The following is a 25,905-nucleotide window of genomic DNA, read 5'->3' on the forward strand; positions in this document are numbered from 1 at the left end:
TGCATAACAAAAATGGTATGTGCGTACAGGCTTTCTGTATGTTGGAAGCCACAATGTTAAAGTGGCAAATTGTCTGGTTTGTTAGAGGAATCATGGACTGGCAAGTTCAGTTTGGACTCTGGAAACTGACCTAACCTTTGCATCTTCAAAAGAAGGAATGTTTTTAGGTGCAATTAAAGTCACAATGAGTTAACCAGACCTGAGCCAAACCCTTCTAATGCTGCAGTTCTTCAGTTCAGTAGGACTAAAACCATCCTATCAACAGCAGAGGGTACATGCACAAGGAACAGGTTCGGTGAGTGACCATTTTCATATTGTTGAACTAGAGCTTTTAAATGGACCATCCAGGATGAGCCACTCCCTTTACTGATTTCTGGAACCACATATCTTGACAGAGCTCCAGGAGTAGCAGACATCAGTACACTGGACCAGTTTTGTCAGAGACAAATTTGAGCTTATGACCTTGGTTTAGAGATTGCTTCTGCTAGTGCAAACAGCAGTGTGCAGCAGCTCGCCCTGGCCACTTAGTTTCTTGTTTCATTACTGCTCTCTGTAGAATTTCTGTGGTTGTATTAATCCAAGAGGAAATCTGTCACAGGGAGGGAATACAGCAGCTCTCTTGCTCCCCAAGGGAGCCAGGAGTTGGCTGTAAACCTCACCGTTATGCCCTGAAGTGTTTGGCTCACTGAGGCTGAAGGCCTTGTCCCTTACTTGTCCCTGAAATGATGGTCTAGTTTGAATCAATGTACAGATGGGTATTACCAAACTTATCATTCAGAGATCCCAGAGTGAAATAGAGAAAGGCTTTCCTATGATTAGGTACGGCAGCTTTCTTTTCTTGAGAAAACAGGTCGCTGGATCCAGAAACCATGAAAAAGGAATACAGAGGTTACTGGGTCATACTCTGCTGTGAGTAGCTAGTGCACTATGACCACCAACGTGGACTAATGAAAAGCACCAGGCAGGGGAGACTAGATGGGCAGGAAGAATCATAGTAAGTATTACAGATATTAACATCCTCTGTTAAAGCACATGGTCTTCCCAAGGTGCCAACGGATCTCTTTATAAAGAGTTGTGAATTGGTGTTCGTAACTCTGAAAAGTGTCTAGAACATTTCCTTGATCTTTTATCATTCTATTTTCCTGTGGTTTCTATCGCTTTCAGGTAAATGGAAGATTTGGAGACTAACTTAATCCAGCCACGCAAAGCATGTAGAATAGAGCAAATGGTTGCAAAATGGCTTCATCGCTCTCGGGACGGTGCACCCAGGTAAACCTGTTTTTTGTGAGAGGAGTGTCTGTTGATTATCTTTGATCAGAGACAGCACAAGCTTATTCTGAACAAACAGGAGCAGTCACAGGTTACAGATCTTACTCATTGTTTCAGTTGTTCTTGGAAAACGTGCATATAGTAGTCCCTAGAAAAAACAGTGGTTTTAAGCATCCTCCTTGGTTTCCAGGGACAGATGTTCCTGCTTTCACCCATTCTGGTTTTGTGAGCCACATCTGCAGAAACACAGTACTGCTCAACGCAAAATGTGCTTTTCTTGAAGATGGGGTTGTACTTCTCTTTATGTCTTGCCATTGGCCCCTGTTTTTAGGGCAAGACTGGGTTGCATGTACAAGGCATCCTGGCCCATGGCTGCTTTACTTTCCTAAGGTCTGTGAATCAAAATTAAGCTGGCCTGGATCCTGGCAGAAGCAGAACGCTGTAAATTCTCTCACTGCCTTGCTGGATAAAGGTGTTGCTGTGATCTGTGGAGGTCAGGGCTTCTCCCTCCCTGTGACCACTGGGCTGGGCTGGCTGAAAGAGTTGTGGTTACAACCAGCTGCTGGCACTGGTCTGCTGTCTTCAGCTTTCTGTAGAGCCTGGGGTATCACTGCTGGCCTGCACAGTGCAGAGCCAGCTGTGGATACCCAGAGAAGTGCTGGCCTCTCTGTGTGCTGCTGCAGCCCACTGAAAGTGGTGGGGAGGTGTATGTGTGTGGATCTATGCCTCTTTGATAAAGTATCTTCTGCATGTATCTTAATTAATCACCAGCTTCTTGTCTGACAGGGGCAGAGTGTCTGTGACAGACAACACCACTGATGCCAGTGGTCAGCCCGCCAGCCATGTCAAACTTACTGTCACAGTATACAAAGATTTGGTCCTCCATCACTATGGCTTTGAGATTTGTCCGGACCTTCCTCTTACAATTGCATCTGTCACTGCAGGTAAGCATTGTTTCCTTCTCCCTACAATCACAGGTGTGAGATGAATTGTCCCATATGGCCTTAGTGATAAACTCCTGCCAGGTATTTAGGAGTTTCTGAGGTACCTCTGGTTGGCATGTGATCCTTGAATACTGAGGGCAAAAGCCTATGTCCCTGTGGTGTGCAGAGTGCTTGAACATCTGCCTCATTCTGATGGTGTGGAAGAAATCTAAGCCAACAGCAGCTTCACCGCTAATCCTTCAACTGCACTTGGACACAACTGACCTTCAGGGATGCGAAGAGCTGCTTCAAAGCAAAGTTCTTTCTGGTGTTTTATCTGAAATGCAAAGGAAGAATTTCATCATTAGAGTTCTTATTCTGCAGTGGTCCTGCTGATCTGTTATTGAAAATGCTCTCTGGGCTTACAGCCATGTAATGCAGAGAGAGTCACTGCTAGTTACACACAGCGCAGGTGAAATTCTGCTTAAGTCAAGCAGATCAACTTTTCCAATTTTAAAAGGAAGGGATATAACTCTGGTTTTAAGGTGGTTTGGGAGTTTTGAATCAAAAACTGTGAATCTGTTTTTTATTTCCCTTTTATTTTTTAATGGGTACACAAAAATGCCTGCTTTTTACCTGTGTGACAGCCAGAGAAAGAGTATGCCTGAGCCAGGCAGGTAGGTGTTGTGGGGAAGGTGGATGGAGGGCTGGCCTGGGCTCTGCCTCTGGCCGCCCATGTGGGCTGTGTCATCTCCCTTCTGCCTGGGGGGATGGCCTGTCCAAGTGCTCGTGCTTGCAGGATGTTCAGTGTAAAGGCACTACAGTATGGTCTTTGTCCTATCACAGTGCTTTTGAGTGAAATTGTTTCTTTCTGCTCCTTCCCATGTGAATCATGGCTAAATTATTGGAGAGTCTTGGGGGCTAAGAAGTGGGGAAGGAGGTTTTCTGTTACGCTTTTCTTTTCTCCTAATCAGAAAGAATCAACATTTTATTAAAACTGAGGCACAAAGAAACCTGTCCTTTTCAGTCCTGCCCTTTGCTGTGGCATCCCACAGCTAAAAGCTCTGTCTTTAACTCCAAATGATTGTGTTTTGTCTTTCACGTGTGCTACCTGGCGCTGGGGTCTCCCTGAGGGACAGGTGGCAGGTGCTAGCTGGGTGCACAGGCAAACCTGTCTGACAGGGAGATTCAGCAGCGTGCCTCGGCCAGCAGGCTGGCCGTGGTGAAGCTGGGGGCTGCATGCATGTTCCTCCTTCTCAGACCAGAGGTCCGCCTGCTCCTTAACCCCTTGGATCCTGTGGCTGCTACTCTCCTGGAAAGCAAAGCTCAGAAACCGTCTTTTTCCCTTGTTGTGGGTCCTCCCAGCAGACAGCATGGTTAAGGAGTCTGCCTCTGTGCTCTCCCAGGTTGCAGAAGGGAGTCACCGTGCTGGGAATGCAGCCCACATCTCCCGGGGACTGCTGCAGCACCTTGGTCTGGATGGCAGCGTGCTGGGAGCACAAGCCCTGTCGTGTGTGCCATACGTGGTCAGTCGCTGGGATGTAACCCACAGGGGCAGGCTGGGGTGCAGACCCTGCAGAGAGGGAGCGTTGTGCTGTGGCAGCTGCCCGGGCCTCCAGAGGGGTCTGCAGGCCCAGGGCTCACAGGCGGGCGAAGGGCAAGGCAGTGCTGCTAACCCCTAGTCTTCCCGTGGTTTCCCGAGAGCCTGTGAGCCCTCTTGCTGCACCCTGGGCAGGCAGTGTCTGAGGACTGTGCGGTGGGCTGTGATAAGGGAAAAGACATGCAGAAGAGTGATTTTCTGTGGTGCAGGGGCAGCTTCGGGGGCCAGAGGTCAGCCCAGGAGAGGCAGCATGGACACGGGCAGCGGTACACCAGCTGGTATTATGGCCCGACATCCTTTAACACCTTTTTATCTTGCCATCCAGAGGCAGTTGCTGAGGCAAGTGGGTGCCGGGTGGGAAGAGGAGCTCGCAGTGAGCATCCCCAGTGGGAGGAGGTCTGCCGTCTCCTGCTGTCGTGAGTAACAGTGTGCCGGTTGCCCACAGGGAGCACTGCCGAAGGGAAGCTGCAGCCCGGCGACCAGCTCCTCCTGATAAACTCTACTGCGGTGGACGACGTGTCTGTTGAACGAGCGGCTGACATCATCAGGTGTAGTCCTGCAGGGCCTGTGGGGATGAGGTGGCAAAGGGCTGAGAGGAGAGGTGCGGGGACCAGGTCTCACCAAGGGCTGGAAAGGTGTGGGGGGGTGGGGGGCTGTGTGGGGCCAGCACCCCCTGTGGAGGAAGACCTTGCTGCCTCACGGGTGCTGTGCTTGGTGGCGGCCTGCCCCACAGGAGTGGGTCCACACTGCAGCTGAAGGGCACAGGAGCCCAGGAGAGTGGAGTTCCCCTGCTTTCCTCTGCCGTGTCGCTGCTTGGTGGGCTATGCCCTGCCTGGCTGAGAGCCTTCCCTCGCAGCAGGGGCGGAGGGGCCAGAGGCCTTGCTGGCGCCGTCTGCCACGACACTGGGGAGGAAGGCGCAGGCAGCTGCTGACCCTGGCTGACTGCATGTCTCTGTTACAGGGAGGCCGGTGACGAGCTCCTCCTAACCGTCCTGCGCTGCACGTCGGTAAATGGCCTTTCTTCAGCACTCTCAGCACTCCCAGCAGCACTGCCCCTGACGGCCATGGCCGCAGCGTGGCCTGCAGGGAAAGTGGGGCGGCTGGGCTGGCACGCAGGATGCAAGGGACCGACCGAAGCCGTGAGGAAGCTGCACACCCTTGGTGGAGGTTTTGGGGAGAACCAGTGGTAACTCCTCACAGCTTCCCTGGGTGCAGGGCCAGGGTGGCTTGCAGAGCCTGCCACACAGAGAGGCTGGCTGAGCGGTTTGAGCCCGTGTTCCCTGGAGCTGGAGGCTCCGCCAGGAGCTGTCGGGGCCCAGCAGGCTCTGCAGGGGCCAGGAGGCCACTGCGACTGGGATGCAGACAGGTCTCCTCAGCAAGCTGTGGCCAGCCCACCAAGAACAGCCCCACGTGCTGGGGCTGTCTGGGCTATGGGGATCCCCCAGACATGAAAGGCAGATGGCAAGGCTGCAGGCGCAGTATCTATTCTAGGGGCTCCTTGGAAGCTCTTGAGGTTTTCCTTTCTGAGTGCTGAACAAATTTATCCCTTTTTCTCCAGGCTCCATCTAGTTAAGGGCTGGGAGCTGGTTGTGGTCATACTTTGGGAATAGAAGCAAAGTTTTGGTACAAAACTTTGGTGCTCATTGCCCATTCCTGTAGCATAAAATTGCCCAGAAGGCATGTACTGCTGACATGATGTGTTTATCCATGTGGATTTCAAGGTGTGTAAAAGCTGAGCTGCAAAGCAAGGACAAAATTGGGTTTGTGTGCTTTTTGGCTTCTTGTGATGTATGAAAGCGGCCTGAGGGGGATTTCCCCCCACCCCCCCCTGCCCCGCCCCAGAAAGCATTTTGGGAGTGTTTTTTGTTTGTTTGGAAGTTTTTTATTTTGATTTATTCTGAGAAACAAGAATGATGATTCCTTCAGAAGAGTTACTGGAGCTCTCAGGCTTAAGGTCAAGAGGTTTCTTGGCCATTCAGTAAAGCTACATTAAAATATCTTAAATATATTTTTCCTGCCCAAAGTCTCCCAGGTGGTGGCATTCAATGGATGTGCACAAAGCCAAAGTAACCAGAAAAACTTTAAGCAAACCCACTGAACAGTGGCTTCCCTCTTGTTAATTTGATCTCCCTTGCCTAGTACATTGGCTGTCAGTCCTGCTAGTGCTTGATCTGGCTCTGGCGATCAAGGGAAAAATGAGAGTGAGTTATGCAGGATATGAATGCCTGCCACAAGGGGGAAAATACAATGGCTTTTCAGAGAGAAAAGGATTTGGAAAACCCTTCACAGGATTTTGAACACCCTTCACAGGCCTTCATGCATTGTTGAGAAGCAAATGGGGCATGAACCCATTTTTGTTTTTTCCTTTGCAGGTCACTTTAAGGACACCTCCAAATACAGCCAAGGCTGATCTTGGGTTTGGGGTTGGCTCTTGCCCCACTCTGAAGGCAGCTGTGCTTAGAGCTGAGAGGTAACGGCTCCCATCGATGGACACCAGACCCTCTGCTGGGGCTGCCCTGGCCACACTAGAAGGGATGTGGGAGGCCTTGGCCCTCCTCAGGGCAGCTGCGGGGCGTGATGCTCTGTACAGCCCTGCAGACGTTGGAAGGGGTTGCTGGCTGAGCACAGAGACTCCTGCCTACCTCCCTTCCTCTGTCCTTGCCAAATGGCATCAGGGCAAGATGGTGCTGTGGCATGCTGGGAGGCACCTGCGCCTCTGGCAAGGATGTAGGAATTGCTCTACCTCGAAGTTGTCTAGCAGGATACTGAGGAATACTGTCTCTGTTCTTAGGGAATATTGTGCTTTGCAAGAGCAGGACATTTGGGCACAAGGACTCAGTGGTTCTTAGGCTGATGTGGTGTCTTGTGAACTTGGTAGGCTCCTGTCGTGATGAAACCATGGTTATGTGACAGCAGTGCAATGAGGTCAAGTTGGCTTTTTAGCCTTGAGCAGTTTTCTTAAACATTTGCAATATAAGAGTATACTCTAGAAGCCCCAGCTGAGCTGGGAAGTGCTGCATACATGGCTGCGTTCTTGTGATACACTGACAGGGGGTTTTGTCTTGTCATTGCAAGGCACTCTGCATGTGTTGGTTTGTGGTACTGTGTAGCCCCGCTGCAAGCCAGCTGTTGGTAGATTAATAGTCGTTCTACAGGATCATGGCTTTATTGCAGGAGTTGGGGAGATACCTAAACACAGTGAACTGCTTAACAGGCAGTGAAATTAGGAGTGTGTACAGCATACGCTGCATGTGTGTCCACTTGTTGGACAGCTCGGTTTGGGTTCCAAAGGCAGCAACCGCCCAGGTAGATCAAAAAGGCCTGTAGCAAGCCTGGAGACTGAGAGACTGCTAACAGCACGCGTTGCTGTAAGTGTGAGGCAGTGTGGTGTGAGCAGCTTCAGCGTGGGATGTGATCACACCCCTGCCTGTACTGTGGGCCTCTGCCTCTCGTATGTAACTGCAACAGACTGAGCTGCCGACTGAGTGTTGTTATTTTTTCAGGGCGGGCCTAAGTCATCGTTTCTTACAGCAGAGAAGAGGGCAAGGCTAAAAACAAACCCTGTGAAAGTACGGTTTGCAGAGGAAGTGCTGGTGAATGGACACACACAGGTCAGTGGGGCATGGCTGCAGCTGGGCGCCGTGGTCTGGGAAGAAAGAGGTCTCTCCTGCAGACAGATGCTGGGCTGGATTAGCGTGGCCAGGACCTACAGAGCGGCTGCCCCCTCACTGTGCTAGTGTGCCCTGGATATGCATCCAAGCATCTGGTCCCTACTTGTTTCCTAGACTCAGTGGTGATCAGGGGGAAGCGTTGGCACCTCCAGAGCCTTTTATCTTTGATTTGCTTGCTTAGACTAATGGAAGATACCTGCATGTACCACTTTTGTCGTTTTGTTACTGAAAATCGTAACTAAGAAAACTCTCTAAACCAAATGGCAGTTCAGAAAGCCAGCGTTGGTTTATTGCAGCGCTGGGTGCATGGGGGGTATTTTCCTAGCATGCACACCAAGCCAAATGCAGATACACATTATATACAGTAAAATATTTGCATATTCATAGTACACTGCGTATTCATTGTTATTCACAGTTAGGATTGCTTAAAAGTTTCTTGCTTCTAATGTAAATTAGTATGCATTCTCAGTAAGCAGTAATGAAGCCTGTCTATCAACTTCCCAAACGGGGTTTTGCCCTCTTTCAGGGGGACCGTTCTAGTTGGAGGTTATGATCTCCCACTGCCACAATTACCTTTGTCCTACTTTCAGCCAATTTATCATTGATGTCTTTGGGTTGGCGCCTTTTATGTCTAGAACTCCCTCTCTCAAAGGTCTCTTTTTGCATTCTTACCTACTAACTTAGATAAGTGTCCCTTTTTTATAATTTGTTCTTTTTTTTCTTAATGCTTCCCAGCCTTAGGATGCCACGCTAAAGAATGTGCCTGTTTTTCTGTTAATTTAACTAAATTGTTTAACCCTTTAGTAACACTTTTACTGTCAGGTGAGCTTTAAACCAGTGATACACAGCTATGGGATGTAGTGGTCATCTCTTGAAGTGCTAATCTCTCCGTAGTAAACCTAGACTGAAGTTTGGGCATGACAAATCCTAACCCTAAAGATGAGAGGTGAATCCTACTGTCTGTGCCAGGTTTATTTGCTGCCAAAGCAGCTGGGGTATCTCTTTCTGTTCTTCAGCAGTGTTCAGATAGCATTGTGTTCAGAGAGTTTGGTACTTGTGACTTTGCTTTGCTGTTAAATTTGGCCTGTGTTCTCAAGCTGATAGGGTGACAGCTTGTTGTGTTTCATAACCTTGCAGAGGTTTCTCCACAGAGCATTCACAGCTGCCTCCATAATAGACTGTCTGTAAGCTGAGCCAATCTGTTCTTATGTGAAACAAGATCATGGCTCACTGGAGGAATGCTGCAAATTTATCACAGGGTTTCTAGCACTGATAACAAATGAGCTGGGTAGGTGTGGGTCTGCTTGTAGCAGAAAAGGACAGGCAGTGAGAGCACTTGTAGCTTCCCTGAAGTGCGAACAGCTCTTAAATGTTTCCTTTTTCTTTCTGTGTGACTTACTAAGCTCAGTGTGGTTGGGATGGACTGGGGTCAGTTGGGAGCCTTTTAACTCTGTTGAGTTTTCCTTTTTCCCTTTGGAATGAAAAATTTCAGTGGTCAGAATCTCCCACTCATTAGTGCTGTTCGATTTTTCAGGTCTGACCAAATCCTGCTTCGTTGCACTTTGCAGTGATGATGAACCAGCCACTAGGCCCTTTTCTTCTTCTCTTCTAGGCTGTCTCTTGTTTGCCATCTCTGGTGGCAGGGAGCTCTCCTGACCCAGCTCAGGCAGAGCCTTCCTTGTGGCAGGCACTTCCTCTTCTCCCCTTGCACCAGGGCAGAGGTGCAGCCAGAGATGCCATGGATGTCACCAGCCTATTAGACAGGCACAGTGCGAATGCATTGGCACCTGTGCCTGACTCCATGCATGTCGGGACTCCTTCTCCTTCTCTGGCCTGCTCTCCAAAGCAGGAGAGGGTCAGGTGTGACTCCTGACATATTTGCCAGTAAGTCTCTCTAGACTCTGGGATCCTTTCCTTCCTGCCAAGTTGTTGCTAGACGTGCTGGAGCTGCTGCAAGGTTTGTCTCTGCTCTACCAAGGACTGTATTCGCATCGCTCAGATCTTAATGACAGGTGTGTCTGGGATCCTGCCTGAGCGTTAAAGCAGCTGGGCCACCCTTCCTGACATAAAAGACAGGTACTGGACCCCTCATGTGTTTTGGAGACGTGACACACAGGCCACGGAGCTCACAAGGCAGGAAACAGGGAAAAGGATGATGTGCTCTGGAAGTGGTCCCAGGCAGAGATGTCTGAGAGGCCTTGGGCAAGGCTGGTCGTGGGATACAGCCAGACCTGAAAATGCCAGCAGTCTCTGCATTTTCTTATAACTGGAGGTTCACACTAGTGTCTGCTTGGGAGCTTCTGTGGAGCTATTTCAGCCAGAGGTTGGGCACTGGTGTTGCAGCTCATGGAGGTCTCAGATCTGTGCCATTCACTTACTGATTGCAAGGTAGGTCTTGAAGGGTACAAAGAAGGCACTTCCAGAGGGGATGCTGTACTCTGCACTTCCTACAAAGCCTCTATCAATATTTTGCTGAGCTAAGTTAATCATACCTTTGCAAGTGCAGAGGAAGAACAAAATCAATATGCAGTTTGCCATTCATTTAACGAGAACATAAAGGTAAGAAAGATTCATTCGGATGTTGGAGTCCCACTGGTGTTACCTTCCCTTTTCACCAGTTGGATATGGACCCTGTTTTGAACAGTAAAATATTAGCAGAAAGGAAGAGTAAAAAAATTTTTTGCATATTTATGACTTCTTTCCGGAAAAGCACTATTCACCATGGAGAGCAGCTACTCTGAGTGTTTTAGAACTGCTCTCCTTTCAGCAGACTGATGTATTAAGACAGCCAAAATGGATATTATGGCCCTGAAAAACTGCAAAGACTCCTATTTCAGTAAATCTACTACTCTTGTCATCTTAATGGAGCATTGCTAAATGATCTTTGTGGCAACTGGAAGGAACCCAGAGGCTCCCTTCTGCAGTTGAAACCTGAAACTCCAGTTTGGGAACATAAATTGTTAATAAACCTCAATGCTATCCAGCCTCCATTTTCTGTTGCAAATTTATTATGTATTACCATGTAACTGAATGATATGCAAGAGGCAGGTCCCTCAGGATCCTCGGGTCAGCTTCAGTGAGTATATTATTAGAAGCTGTGGGCCCAGCTGTAACATGGAGTAAATCAACCTTGCACCAGACGAAACAGGAGGGGTACAGCTGCTTAAGCCATAGCACAAGCTTTCAGAATTAGTTCATAGTAGTCTATTAGAACCTGCACAAAATGAGAGAAATCCCATCTGGGTTTTTTTGCCAGCTAATTGGATCTGACCAGGAGAGTGATGATACTTAATTTGTGTATGAAGTTCTATATAGATTTCCAGTTCTGTTGTGTGCTGGCTGTTTATGGCCCCATTCATATGATAACCTGCAGTTGCGGGAGCTACCAGAGAGAACGTGCACTTCGTGTAAGCCAGCATCACTTTTCTGAAATTGATGGAGGACCCAAAGCCTGTCAAAGGTGTCATGTATTTGTGCTACTTAGCACAAAGGTGTTAGAGCTTGGGCTCAGGAATAGTGGCAATGTTCAATCTTTTTTCTCAGTGATGACTGTAGGCAGCTTGAACCCCACAAAACAGGGAGGGGAGGAACAAGGAACAAGATTCAGAAGTGTTTTATGTTTGTTCTGGTAGTACTTCCAGGGTATATGGCCTCTCTATCAAGAGGGAACAAGGTTGTGAGATTTATAAGGTTATGCACAGGAAATGAAACATAGGAGAGGTCATCTTAGAAATGCCATTCTCAACCTTGAGACTGTCATGGTAGGTAGATAAGCTCTTTAAGGTTGGAGGAACATGCTGGTCCAAGAGCATAGGAAAGAAATGCTGAATGAGAAGTCCAAGGGTGGAGGAGTAAAACTTCTCAGCACTGAACACCAAGAAAAAGCCTGAAAACAAGAAGGAAGGTGTAAATGAGCTCTACTAAAAGAGTAAGGTGAAAGGTGCAGCTCTAGACGGCCTCAGCAGGATAGAGGCCAAGTTCCCAGACCCTTCTCAGAGCACCCAATGGAGTTGCTTTTGCTATGGGAGTCATTGCCTTGTCTATGCATTTGAGACGTATCTCAAGAAACTCTGGTGACATGATTTCCTGTTTGGGAAGCCCTTGAGTCATGAATCTTAGCAGAATGCTCAATAAAAGTACCACTGCATCTTTAGCTGAATCCTACAGCCTTCCCATGGTGTGCAAGATGTATTCATGGTAGCATGAAGGGTTTGGGCAGCTCTTGAGTTGAAGTCATGGCTGCTGCAGGTGGGAAAGTGTCATTGTGGGGGTCAGTGCTGACTGGTGCCCGGTAATGGGAAGACATCTTTTCCGGCAGACATTGCTCCTTTTCTGGTAATGAGCAGGGAGGATGGCTCTTAGCTTTCAGTGTCTGCCAGATCTTCCTATGCCATGTGGGAACTGAACAATGGGCATACCTGGGCCATGTGCAGATATTGCACTGGCTGGAGTTTTATGGTAAAGGCATTTGTTATGCTCTCTCCCCCTTGTTCCATGCCAGAAGCATAATTAGGGAGTAAGCTTGATGCCACAGAAGAGGATTGCAAAAGCAGAGGAAGATTTTCTTTTATACCAGGATGTGCTGTGTCAGGCAGAGCAGCCTGCTGCCCGGAGGCTTAATGTCCAAAGATTAGTGCTGTTGCTTTTGTTCTGCAGGGGAATTCTCTTCTTTGTATGCCCAACGTTCTCAAGGTATACCTGGAAAATGGACAGACGAAGGCTTTCAGGTTTAAGACAAGCACTACTGTGAAGGTAATGATGCTTGGTTGTTTGTTTTTGTTCCCACCACCTAAATTCAATCCAGTAGCAAAGGTGCATGCAGTGGAACTTGAAACATCTTGGTTGTACTGGCCAGCTAGTGGGAGCTGGATTGCCGGCTGATGCTGAGCATGCTTGATTTTTCATACCCTTTCTGCAGACGCGTTATTGCTTTGGTTCAGCTCTGTTTTCTTCTCAACAACCGATTTTCACAGAACTTGCAGGAACTTGGCTATGAGACGACTGCAGCTTTGTGAGGTGTGATTGAATTTGAGCAAAAGGACAGGTTGATGGGGGACTGGCAAATCAGCAGCGGTCTGCACCTATGTTGTTTTTCTTGGGAGCCTCATGGCAGAATACAGAGGAGGTTGTTTAAATATAGCAGTGATAATGTGCATCTCTGAGAGGGAGAACAAGTCTCCTGGCTTGGGACCTGGACAGTGGAGTCCAGGTTTGGATATCACATGAACTCAGCAAGTGCAGTTGTGCCAGTTGTTCCTTAAAGTGCCTGTCTGTGTTCCAGCCTTATTTCTGCACTGGTGAAAACATTTCCCTATGGAGACATGAAAACTGTTTAACCCCTTGAGATGGAAAAGCAGTACCGCCTCCCTAGGACCACTTGTGCTTGGAGGCATTATACACAAGTTACCATCATTCTCTTCAAAATACAAGGTGCTGCTCTCCAGAGCTATTAATCTAGCACTTTCCATAATTGCTGTGTTTAGACATAGGCTTACAAACTTTAAGTTTTTCTAGCCTGATCTTATTGTTGCTCAGTGTTTATGTTGGAGTTAATAAGACTTGCCTGTGCATAGTGATTGGAGGCCATAATTTCCTTACAAGATATATGATGTCCTGCAGCAGTGCACTTACTGTGGACAAGATGCACTATGGACAGACATTCAGGAATTAGCAGGCTGAAAGAATATTAAGGGGAAAAGCAAGGAGATTTATTTATAATGCACTGAAAACTTTCCTCAAAAAGGAGGAGTTTCTTGTCAAGTTCATCCAAAGTTCACAAAACTGTTGTGGTCTCTCATGCAAATAAGTCTCTGCAAGTCTTGTGACTGGCAGGGCAGAGAAAAAAAAAAAAGAAATAAAGCAAGGAGGTATTAAAGAAAGGGGAGATAAGTTGTAAAGAGAGATTTGAATGCCCACCTGCAAGGGATTAGTTCCTAAAAGATGGATTAGCTCTTCATGTTTGACTTGAGTTGCTCACTTCTGACCTGGAACAAATGTTTCCCTACTGGTGTTGAGTGCAACCCTCACCAGCGTCCTCATAGAAACACTCAAATGGGTAAAACGCTTCCTAAGTTACGCATTTTCAAAAGTTCCTCTGCAGTTTGAGAGATCCTTGCTTAAAACTGAGATGAGCCAAATGTTTATGCTTACCTCAAGAGGCTTGACTGAGTCAAAGGAGTTCTCTTTCAGTTTGTACTTAGTCAAGCCTTATGTAATGTTTTCTGTTTGCCAAAAATAAAACTAGTATTTTCCATGACACTTAGTATTCCAACAGGATTCTCCATATAACTGAAACACCAGTTTCAGTCAAATTTGGTAAGATTTTTACAGTTATGCTCTCAAATTCTTGCTTATTGGTGGAGAGGAATGTTTTTCACCAGTTCTTTGTAGTTTCTTCAAAATGTTTCATCGAGTTCTACAAAGCTAGAGTGGTTAACAGCCAACATTTGGATCAAGGGTGACAGAATGTGCTCAACACTACCAAACTAAAACCTGCAAGGCCAAAACTTTCAGCATGAAGCAGCCCAGGGCATACAACTCTAGGAAGTTGGTTTGATGCCTATTACACCTTGAAGTTTGCATCTTACTGCATTCTTACCAGAGTTTTCCCTACCTTGACCTCCTGATCTACTGAAATGTGTTGTCCTCCCTTTATCTGTGCTTCCTCTGCTTCCCCTGCAGTTCCCTCGACTCCCTTCCTTACCATCTGCTGGCATCAGTGGACATGGGTGGCTCTGACCACCATCCTGCCAACTGCCTGGCTGGCATATTCTTTTGTTGGTGAGACATCCAGCTGAGATGGCACAGCAGTTAACTGCCAAGATTTTGCTTGGTGTCCCAAAGAGGTTGCCATCTCCTGTAGCTCCACTTCTGATGAACTTGCAGGCTTTCTCTAACCTTGAGACCCTGGTGGTTTGTCTGGGTCAATGTGTTCAGAAGCTGTCAGTGAAGAAGGACAGGCAGTACATCACATAAGTGCTGGGCTCCTGTGAAACAACACTAAAAATTTTGCTCTGTCTTGCAGCACCAAGCAAGTTTCTGGCTGCAGAGAATTTTGCGTCTGGCCACTGCCCTTTCAGTGCTGTCCCACATGGCTGCCAGCAGCAGGCTAGAATCATCCACATTCATGCAGTGTGCTAGAAGTGCTCAGCGACTGTGTCTGAATTCTGTTTGACCATCTATGTGCCTTCCCTTCACAGGACATTGTTCTCACCTTGAGGGAGAAGCTCTCCATCCGGAGCATTGCGCACTTTGCCCTTGCTCTGGAGGAGCAGTACAACGTGGCAAAGATCCACCTCCTGCATGAGGAGGAGCTTATCGAGCAGGTGAGAAGAGCCCCTCGCATGGCCCGCAGCCGTGCTGGGGGGCCACAGCAGGACCAATGAATTTTGGCCAGCGAGGCGCCGAGAGAGCTGAGCTCTGCAGGTGTCACAAGAGGTACTAGGCTTGGCCCCATCTCCAGAGGTACCGTCCTCTTCTCCCTGCCTGTTGCATATGTAACCACTGCATTAACCAGAGCCCTTGGAGAAATGGCGCTTTCAGAAGCATCTCATTCCATTTAGAGAGCCCACAGAGCAATACCCGTGGGCTGGTACTGCTCAGACCATGTAGAGGAATGGGGAATGAGCATGCTTTGTGCCACCTTTGTGTCAGATAGGCCCATCTACAGAGGACTATTTGAAACAGTCTTAAAATGGGTGCGTACGCTGCTATTTACTGTTCCCTAGGTAGCCAGAGAGTTAACCCAGCCAGCTGTCACTTTCATTAAATTCTAAATCAAAAGTTGTGTCCTGCAAATACGAGGTTAGCTCTGTTAGTAATCCTGTTGCTCTGCTAGTAATTCTGGGCTAATCTGATTTGTGAGACTGTGCCTACTTGGGGGTCTTCTCTCCAGGCTGTTGACTTTGTGGTTGGTGATCCACTGTGGTGCAGAGGTTCGGTAGCTAACACTGTCCAACCCCTGAGCACACATGCCTGAGAATTTCTGCTTTGTTTCAGTTGGTGACCCTGTATGGGATTTGCCCAGAATAAAATATGCTAATATAGAACCCAGGGGTCTTAATATTGTATTGACATTATGATGATGATCCAAGTGTCTCTTTAAGGCTGCTGTATCTTATGATCGAACTTAAAGGCAGAGAAGCTTGCCCCTTCCTCTGTCATTATCATGTGGCCTTGAAGCCTCTGTCCTGGTTATACTGCAAGTATATGAGATCAATGGATATTTAATGAAGTTTTGCTGTCAAAGGACTTCCAAGCTACCACAGGGAGAAGCAAAAAGTAGAAGAAGAATTGAAGATAAAATTACAAACACTAGCAATGACTCCTTGTATTTGCTAAGGACAATGGCTAATCTGCAGCCATCTTACTTGCCAGTAGCTTTAAATGATTTCTGTGAGTTCATGCAAGCCAGAGGCTTACTATGCATTTATGATTGGAGGGACTACAGTAGTAGTTGTGGCATGATGCTGTTTGTCTGTTGCAGGTGGTCCAAAAAAGAGAATCTCACGACTACCGGTGCCTCTTCAGAGTTTGCTTTGTCCCCAAGGATCCCTTAGACCTCCTGCAGGAAGACCCAGTTGCCTTTGAATATCTCTACTTGCAGGTGAAATAGAGGCATTCCATGCTTCCAGATCTATTCTCACCCAATTCTCATTTCTGCTTTAAAGCAAAGCATACTTCAGCCAGTTCAATTACACGAGTGTGAAATGCAGAGTACTTAAGAACAGAAAATCTGGACTCAATCTGCCTTAAATTCTTACATCAATTTATGTGCTTGGCTTTTTAACAGAATAAGACTGAAATAAGCTGGGTGACTGTCTTTATTTGACACATGGTAGTCATATCAGAGGTCTTATCCTGACTTCTTGAGCTCCCATCATCATGCTAACTCAGCTGTGTTTATTCCAGAGCTGCAGTGATGTGCTTCAGGAAAGATTTGCTGTGGAAATGAAATGCAGTGTGGCATTACGTCTGGCTGCCCTGCACATACAGGAGAGGATCTATGCTTGTGCTCAACCACAGAAAGTATCCTTGAAATACATTGAGTAAGTTCCCAGATTTCTGTGTTATGCTGTGACTAAGCCTAGCAAAAGAAGGAGCCAACTAAAAGTGGCATTTGCTCTTTGTTTGCCTAGTGTTTAGCTCTGGATAGAAGACTGTCTCTGACCCAAAGAGACTTCAGTCTCTTAGTTGTGCCAGTCATTTTAGGGCAAGGTGGCTTCATGAGCCTCCCTGTCTTTAAGCTACTGAACTGCTTGAATAATATGGACAGTGTAACATCTGGGCATGTCCCTAAGCAGAGAGAGGTTCTGATCTGTAGCTAGAGCTGGGACATGAAATTGCAAATCTCTCACATAGTTATGGTTACCCAGGCTGCTCCTACCAGTGTAATAAGATTTGTGTGCAGTAGTTGAGAGAGAGGATAATCATCAACTTTGCACAGCCAGTACTTTACATCTCTTCATCTGCTGGAACTATATCAGACATATCTAATTTCAGTATAAGTGATAGGTCCTGTGAAGTAACGGGATCTGTAAGAAAAAAAAAACCTAAAAACGCTTTCACAAGCAGCAGGTGTGCTGTGCTGCATGTCAGTGCTGTTAGACCACACTTCCCCTAAAGAACACCCTGCTTTAAGAACTTGTGATGAGTCAATCATTAAATAACAGACATTTGTGTGGTAACTCCACCGCTGAGCCTCCACCCTATGCAAGCACCACTGATTCCTTGCATACAGCCAGACATACCCAACCATGTGCAGTTAGTGGACAGTGAGAAGTGACTACAGACAACTGCAGCATCATAATTCCTGGATAGTTAATGCTTGGGCTGAATAAACTCTTCAGATGAACAGATGTCCCACCTTTTTGGGCCTAGGGAACTGGAGGTGTTAAAATGTAATGACCTTGTAACCAAAGTAAAGTGAATGTAAAGACAGAGTCTTCATGCTCTGGGTGGCAAGGAGAGATTGGGACCATTATACTGACTAAGCATGTAGATTGTCTCCTGTATAACCACGTAAAAACAGGCATTCTGCATGAAAGCGTGTGTTCCTCCAACTCCCTGACCTGACCCAGTAGCAGATGCACATAGAAGTGAATTTGAATGAGGCAGTCACGTTGCGTTAGCCATCCAGACATGTTACAGCACCCTCAGGGTGCATCCTGGACTGCTGTGGTGCCATTGCCCTTCTCTGCCTCTGGCCAGCTGCCCTTCTGCACATCCATGTGTTGCTGGGGGATAGCACATCTGGGGCCCCTTTGCTCCTTTCTTGTCTTTCTGGCAGGAGGGACTGGGGAATTGAACACTTCATCTCACCAACTTTGCTTCGAAACATGAGAGGGAAGGATATCAAGAAAGCCATCAGCTACCACATGAAGCGGAACCAGGTGCTACTGGACCCTCGGCAGAAGGTAGTGTGCATCCTCTGGGTTCAAGGTGCCTCCCAGGGTGGCGGCATCATCTCTCAGGGCCAAAGAGGCAATGTCTTTCCTCCATGAGTCTCCTGTCTGTGGGACCACTTGGGGCTTTTCTCCTATCTTTTCCTCTTATAACTTCCTCTGCTGCGCAGCCACCCTAATTTCCCTGCATGGCGTGTTCTGTTGCAGTTTGCTCATGGGGTTGCCAGATGGCAAATGTTGTTATGTGGGATGGTCTTGTACAGATTTATTGCCTATCCAGACCAAGCTAGATGTGCTGGTCAAATACGAAGTCCTGTATGAAAAGAAAATCTTCTAGCCTACAGGCTACTTAACAAACATGTTTCTAAACAGTATTTCTTCTCTTGCAAAATGAAGCATATGCTCGCAGCAGTACAAGTGCGCCTGAGCTACCTGCAAATACTGGGAGACTTGAAGATGTACAATGGGAAGATCTTTAATGCCACCCTGATGGTATGAGTGCCATTTATTTATGTAATTGAGTTTTGGCATAGTGTCTTATTGCCTTGCTTTGTGCATCTCTTATGGCGGTGTACTTAGACAACAACTGCAAAGATAGGGCGCAAGAAGCAGTTTTAACCCTTTTTCTTCACCGGTGGGTAACATCATGTCTTAACCAAAGCAAACCCTATCTAAAGCAGAAATGTTTAAATATTTTTCTGAATTGATTGTTGATGTGGGACTTGCAACCTTTTACTGAATCTCCTTCCCTATCTTTGCTTGATGCTTGTAGAAAATGTAACATTAATTCTGGTGATGCTGTTTCGGCCAGCTCCAGTCACACCACTTTTCTCTGTCCTGGGACATCATGGTAAATATTGATAAGGGACTCTGCTAGGGTAACTTGGGCATAGTTCCATTGAAGGGAATAATATACCAGCCTACAGAATAATTATGCATATTTTTTCTAATTGAAAGTTGTGACTCTTGCTCTTAAGACGAGCTCTGTCTATATTTTGTATGTCATAAAGTATTTAAGAGATCTGGGGAGGTTTCAAAAACTCTTGAAAAGATATTTGCCACACCTAAACCTTACTGTAAAAAAGAACACTGCTCTTTTCACAAGAGGTTTCTTGGGTTTTTTTTGGCCTATCCGCACTTGGACGTGTACTGAACTGTGGACCACAAGCTGTTTTGTACAGACAGCTGAGCAGCGTAGGTAGGTCTGTACCAGAGGAGGACCTTACTGATGGGTTGCAGTAATGCCTAGGTTTACACTTGTGTGCAAATTGAAATATTTCTGCCAAATTATATGGGCATTAATTCTTTTTTTTTAAGTGTCTGATCCTAACAGACAGTGTTGACATTTCTTCCAAAACCAAAAATACCTTCCTGAAGTTTCTAGCCAGCTCTAGTAGGTCTCACTAGGTCCATCTGGCACAGCCTGCCAGGTGACACTTCTGATAGCAACCTGCTGCTGACCACCTCTTTGGGTCTGCTAGATGGTTGGTTCATCTCTGGGGCTATCTGCCTTGAGGGCCCAGGGACACTGGCCATCGCCAAGCCAGAGAAGAGAGCAGCCAGGAACAGGTGACCTGACAGCCTGTAAGTAATGATGGGCTCCCTTTGCAGCTGGTTACAGCCCAGTTGTAAAAACAGTCCAGTGTTAAGGTATCACACAAGATCGTGTGGCTGAGGAGTCCCTGCTCAGATTTTGGCTACAGATTTAACCTCTCCCCCTGCAGCTACAGGACAGAGAATCATACGTTGCCTTGCTGGTGGGTGCCAAGTACGGCGTGAGCCAGATTATCAATAATAAGCTCAACATCATAACAAGTCTGGCAGAGTTTGCAAACATCAGCAGGGTGGAGCTTACAGAGGAGTCTGAAAAAGTGAGCATGGTGAAAATCTACCTGCAGGATCTGAAGGTAAGCAGTGCTTTCATGATGGCCAGCGTATTGGCTGTGTCAGGGCCAAAGAACAAGGTGGGAGTCATTCACGCCATCTATTCTTTCCAAAATCTGAGATTTAGCTGGTGGTGTCATCAGTACAAAAGGCTTAGAACAGACTCCGAAGGGAAAGCTTGTAGGAAGAATACAAAATGACTGAAGAAAAGTGATTCTTCCTGCTGTCCTCCATTAGTGAGACATACCAAAGAAACAAAATACAAGAAAAACAATTTCTCTTCTTTCTGTGTGCCTCATGCAAAAACAGAGTGCTTTGCAATGATGGTGATATGGGAGAGAGGATGCCTTTTCATTGTCTAGTGTGTTTCTGCAGACTGCAGTACAAGTAATACTTGTCTATTCTAACATTTTTTTACTGTTTTCTCCCTGCCCCCCCTCCCCCCAGCTGCTGACTCTGCTGCTGGAATCAAACAGTGCAAAAGATCTTGTCTGCCTCATCATTGGTTATTACAGACTGTTTGTGGATGCAAATGTCTCCATATTTACCTGGGGAGAGAAAAAACAGCAACTGCACCGTGTCTCAGCTGAAGAAGGTTTAAAAAAAACAGCCATTTTTTTTGCCAAAGGATGGGGAGAAAGTGGGTGGATCTTCCAGCATTAGAGGTGTCATTCCCTCCTGGGAATAGCATCATGCTAGAACAGTAGCGCAGGGGTGTGCAGTGGCATCTGCAAATTATTGCCTGTCAGCCTTGTTGCCGGCAGTGCCAGGTTTCCATCAACCCCAGACATGTCGAGCAGGGGAAGAGCATCAGTAATTGTCATCTTTTGCCGAGAAGGGAAGGCCAAGTGCCTGTCATCAAAGTGGCAAACCTGTCACTGAGCACTTGTGCTCTTTTACCAACCTCCTGAACAACTTCCCCTGTGCTGGCATCCCTCAGCCAGGAGAGAGAGGATCTGTTTGCCATGCTGTCCTGTCCCTTGTCAGGATAACTGCAGCCTCACAGGGGTTGCAAATGAAGCTTTAGGCAACAAGTTAGCTGGCTGCTGTTCTGCAGCCCCCTGTGGTACTGCTCTGCAGTAAAACCAGGCAAAGCAGGCATGAGGGACCAAGCCTCCACTGACAGGTTATGGCCCTGCAGGTCAGCCTGCATCTTCACCTTGTTTGCTGATGAGCAAGTGAGGGCAGAGCTCTCTGAGCTTCGGGTCCCTGCTGTGCAGAGAAGTTCATAACTGGCTATTTCTCCTTGCCACTGCCAAGGACAGGTTAATAGATGTGTTTAAATCCCAGGGTACGAATCTCGAACTGGCAGTGACTCTGAAGACTCCTGGGAGCTGGATTCCTCCTCAGAGCATTGCTTGGACACTCCTGTAGCACACAGCAGCGCCCATCCTGCATGCAACGAGGTTGAGCTGGGAGAGCTCCACAGCCTGGAGAAGGACAGCACAAAGGCCCAATCTGGAGGAACTGACCAATGCGATGTGGGTGACAATGCAACAGACAGCACATCTGAGGCTTCGGATTCAGCCAACACGGAGAGCCGAGGGTTTAAGACAAGTGGCTCCAGTGACTCTATGGATGCACTGGAGGAAGATGTGCCGGAAGCTTGCTCTTCCTCCAGGCCGGAGTTTTTCCACTTCTACACACCAACAGTGCAGGAGATGAGCAGCTCAGACAAGAGCTTCTTCCCCATTCGTGCTGCAGGAGGCTCCAGCAGTGCAGAAACCAGAGACTACTTCTGTTTCTTGCAGGTACCACATGCAGAGGAGCCTGGGTGTGACGACAGCCCCTCTGAGCAGGGAGGGGAGGACACTGATGCATCTGTGCTGGAGACCAGGCTGTCTGAGAGAAACACCATGGGCTACTACAGCCTATGCTACAGCGTATCCCCAGCAGGCAGTGTGGAGAGGAGCAACGTCAGTTGCAGCCCTGGAAGAAGTCCTTGGGAAGATGGGCCTACCCAGGAAGAGGCACCATGTGGAGCAGAGCAGACAGCAGAGGTGAACGACCTCATTTTGGAGCCCCCCCCGGGCTTTGGTGACACCAGCTCTGAGGAGGAGTTCTACGATGCTGCAGACAGGCTGAGCCCTCCGGATGCCCTGGCAGGTAAACCCTCACCCACGTGCTGCAGGTCCCCTTCCTTCCACCCCTTGGGATAGGGTGTTGCCTGTTTCCATGTGTTGGTCTTCCTGGTGGGATCATCTTTCAGCTCTTCATAGCTTTCCCAAGATTTTGGAAGGACCTTTGAGCACCCTTGCTTCATAAGCCACCCTTCAGCAGAAATACAGTGGATGTGCACACGGAGTCAGAGATGCAACTTTGCAGGGAGATTTGTCATCACATTCAAGCACTGGATCCCAGAAAAAGTCAGTTTTCAAATGAGTTTGGCATTCTGGAAGGTTCCCAGGTTTCTGCAGGAATTCCAGAATACTGAGATGTATGGCTCTGCCTGATCCTGAAGCCAACATACTGCATGAGTAAGTTCTGTGCATCCTTCTATGTAGGCTGAATCTTCAGCGATGAAAAGAGTGATGAGTCCCAGAAACAGAACACAGGAAAGATGGCGTGACCTTGCACTGACAGGGAGCTTTATGGCAAGTATTCCCCCTGTCAGGCAGTACCTTCACTCTGCTATCTTCCTTCAAGCTGAGGAGAGCTAAAAGCTGTAAAACATTATTGTTCGATGCGCCCCCAAGATCAAAAATAATTTTTGGGTCAGGGGTGTGTTACGTACCTTGAGTGAAGGAGTCCTGTGGCTGAACAGCTCCCTGGTAGTTGTATTTTCTCAGAAAGGAGAGGATTCTTGTTTCTGAAATAATCAGCTCTTTCAACATTTACTGAACTTCTTAAGAACTTGTTTTTTGTAGTTAGAACAATTTTGGCTTTTGCATTCATGCATGGTGACAATACCATGTTCAGGCACAAAATTGTAATCTCTGGAAATTTTTATCATCTAAATATCCAGGCTGGAAATTTCTGGTAATGTTTCTATTCAGTGTTAATAAGTCTACAGCTGTAGGCAGTGCTCTCTGTAGCTGCTGCTAATATCAACAAATTTCACTTGAGAATTATAGCTGCACCTGCGGTCAGATCAAGTAAACAAGGGGAAAGACTATCCAGCACCCTTCATCACTAATCCTGGACTTCAGTCTTTGTAGCCACAGTCCTAGACTCTTTATTTTTCTTTACATAGCTGATTCCAAGTAGCTGCTTAATCGTAACATAAGAGACAGTTTCCTTTGGCAATTGGGAGCCAGGCTTTGCAGCCAAACATTTATGTCTGCAATTGCAGGACTTGTGTTAAGAGCTTTTTGGCCCACTGCATAGATGCATGGATATTCTGCTGCCTGGGGCTATTTCCTGACTTGCGCGTTTTTTTCTTGCCAGCAGGCTACAATATGATGTCTCGGGAGGGTATGGACAACTCCTTCTGCATCCTAAAGAAACCAAGGTGTTACAGCTTGGGGGAAAACCTGATGATGAGACAGACAGCAAGGGAGAAACACAGAAAGGAGAAGGAGCTGACACATGCCAAGAGCCTGAGGAAGCGGAGATCTTTCCTGAAAACTGATTACACCTCGCAGGTCACTTTCCCCTTGGCTTTGCCAGGCTCTCTGCAGAGCTGCTGCTCTTGGCCACACCCCAGCCCACTCCTTGTTCAGCCCCCTGCTCCACCCTCCTCAGAGAGCATCAAGAAGGATGCAGAGCTGGAACCTCCTGCTGCCGCCCAGGCTCAGAGAGACGCTGCTAGCACAAACCCATCTTCTGACCTGATGGAAATGGAGCCTGACACCATGGAAACAAAATCACTGACTGACTCAGTGGTTTCTTCCATTTCAGCTGTTCGCTTGCATGGTGACCAGCACAAGCAGGAGAGTGCAGGTGATGCCATACATGTGGATGGTGGCCTCCAACCTTCAGATGCTGTACATCGACCCTTCCTGTCCCTGGAGGCAGCTGTGGCCCTTCCTGGGGGACAAAGCAGAGCTGCCCAGGAAAGTTCCTCCATGAAGACAAATACTGGGTGGCCGCGTGAGGAGAGCTGTGTGGCCACCGGAGGCTGGCTAGCCCAAGTGGCACTGGAAGAGGTAGGTGAGGTGATGGCAGCCCAGCACAAGGCTGGCGATGTACACCCATTCCTGGGCCACGAGGTGACCTGCCCTGCTAACAAACACACGCTGCCGGCATCAGCTCATGGCCCCAGCGTGGCCTCTCCCTGTGAGGTGGCCCAGGACCAGGAACTACTCCCCACCGCTGGGAAGCAGGGAGCATGTGAGGAGCCTGTCCCAGCTCCCTGTGAAGAAAGAAAAGCTAATCATAACAGCTGTGGTGAAAACAGCAGTGGCCGCGCCTTGTCACAGGCAAAAAGCAGACAAGTAATAAACAAGGAGGCCTTACGGAAAGTGCACAATAAAAATCACATAGGTTTTCCAGATGCAACCCAGCTCTTAACAGATTGCAGCAGCACTTCAGGGGTTATAACTCGCGTCTCGTGGCTCTCATTTGGGGTGAAGACAGACCTCACATCACCCAGCCCATCTCAGGAAAGGGCAGATATCCCACTACAGGTTTTGGCCTCTGAGAAGACCAGTGGGAATCTGAGAGCTGATGGTGTTGGAAGGGAGATGCAAACAGCCCCAGCTGACCCTCCCTCTGAGGAAGAGTTGGTAAGCAGCCAGGAGCTGGGTGAAGGAGAGCCCAGAAAAGATGCAGGAAATGCAGCTTACAAACAGCTGCGGCCTGTTCAGAGTCCTCTTCCCACAGAACGGGCTACTGAGGTGGGGAAAGACTCTCCTCTTACTCCATCTCTAGGACTTTCCATCTCCTCAGGCCCAATTCCCTTGGGCTCATTGGGGAAGAGAGCAGGAGACCATGGGGCTTCAAAACACTTCTTCCTCTGCTTTAACCACAAGAAGGATGAGCAGACTCCTGACCTCATCATGACCAGGTCCCTGGGTTTTTCCACAATGAAGAAATCACCACAGCTTGAGATGGAAAAGTGCAGCTGTCGGCTGTCCTATATCAGCTGCTTCCACAGGCCTGATGACAAGGAGGAACACGAAACCACCATCCCCATGCGCAGCACATTTCTGGGGCCTCTCACCACCCCACCATCTAGCAGCTGCAGTCTTCCTGGGACACCTGTGAGCAGCTACCCAGTCTCCATTGCTACGGACGTTGCATGGTGGGACCCTCATGTCCAAGCCCTCAGCCAGCTGAAGGACCAAGCATGGATGAGCCCTGCAGATTTCTCCTGCGTCCTAGCCTACACCACAGAGCTTCAGGAGGTTGTGGGGAAACTCTCAGGGAATGAAGCGTCCCACCTGCAAGATCAATGTGCAGAGCAGGGTGCTGAGAGCAAAGGTGCCCTTGGCTTAGCCTCCCGTGACCTGCTGTCCAGTTGCCAGGACCTCCTGAAAACAGAGCAGCCCCTCAAAGAGCTGCAGGGTGTGCTGAGGGTGACATTTGATCACCTGGTTCAGCTGGCAGTGACCTGCTTCCAGGTGACGCACTGCCAGCTGTGCAGGCAGAGGCAGCAGGACCTCGGGGCTGCGCTTGTGGATGTGGTGGGCACCTACCACCAGCTTGTGCAGGCTGTTCACCAGCAGCTTCGCAGGCAAGGCTGCCCAGATCTGGGTGCCAAGCTCCTTGCCCGCCAACACACAGCCCTTACAGCTGCCATGTTTTGTCTCCTGCAGCAGTTCAGGGTACCCCCGTTGTTGTGACAGGGCTGTTCGGTGGCACACGAGTGCATTGGGTGGGGAAAAGCCCAGCCATGTTCCCTCTGTCCACTACCAGGCTCTCCCTTACAGGCTGTTTAGCCCCACAGCTTGAGAATGGTCACAGAAGGACGTGTCCATGCGTGTTGGCTTAGCTCCGCCAAGAGCCGCCCTGTCCAGTGGGGGTGGTCATGGGGCAGGGCATACCGCCTTCCAGCCTAGCTTTGTGTAAGTCTGCATACACAATCTGTATGTAATATGCAAACTCATAGAGTACTTCAGTGGTTTATGTATCTTGCCTGGGGCTTGTCCCTTGCCTCCCAAAGGCTTTGCAGGTGGCCAGTCTCAAGTTGTCTTAGCCACCTTCTGTCGCCTGTGGAGAAAGACAGAAGCCTTTCGGTCTGCCTTTCCTCCCGCTCCTTACTCTCCAGGCAG

At 48.1% G+C, this 25,905-nt stretch overlaps 1 protein-coding gene across 1 annotated transcript; it reads left to right on the top strand.

The window, feature by feature from the left end:
• Positions 1–1,168: 1,168 nt before the first annotated feature.
• FRMPD1 (FERM and PDZ domain containing 1) lies at positions 1,169–25,476 on the top strand. The gene is made up of 15 exons (XM_009703244.1): positions 1,169–1,269; positions 2,056–2,213; positions 4,238–4,340; positions 4,754–4,799; positions 7,296–7,403; positions 12,120–12,215; positions 14,663–14,788; positions 15,949–16,068; positions 16,374–16,510; positions 17,752–17,878; positions 18,263–18,358; positions 19,591–19,773; positions 20,198–20,345; positions 21,041–21,856; positions 23,138–25,476. Exons 1-15 carry the CDS (start codon positions 1,169–1,171, stop codon positions 25,474–25,476), a joined length of 4,704 nt encoding a protein of 1,567 aa, XP_009701546.1.
• The last annotated feature ends 429 nt before the right edge of the window (positions 25,477–25,905 follow it).

The sequence above is a fragment of the Cariama cristata genome, unplaced genomic scaffold (genome assembly GCF_000690535.1).
Source record: "Cariama cristata isolate BGI_N322 unplaced genomic scaffold, ASM69053v1 scaffold177, whole genome shotgun sequence".
NCBI classification, from domain to species: Eukaryota; Metazoa; Chordata; class Aves; order Cariamiformes; family Cariamidae; genus Cariama; species Cariama cristata.

What these genes read in the sequence shown, in the direction of transcription:
- FRMPD1 (XM_009703244.1), top strand. Translation starts at nt 1,169, where the DNA reads ATGGAAGATTTGGAGACTAACTTAATCCAGCCACGCAAAGCATGTAGA. An exon ending in AGGAGGAGCTTATCGAGCAG is followed by an intron (nt 14,789 to 15,948) that starts GTGAGAAGAGCC and finishes TGTCTGTTGCAG; the next exon opens with GTGGTCCAAAAAAGAGAATC. An exon ending in TCTACCTGCAGGATCTGAAG is followed by an intron (nt 19,774 to 20,197) that starts GTAAGCAGTGCT and finishes CCCTCCCCCCAG; the next exon opens with CTGCTGACTCTGCTGCTGGA.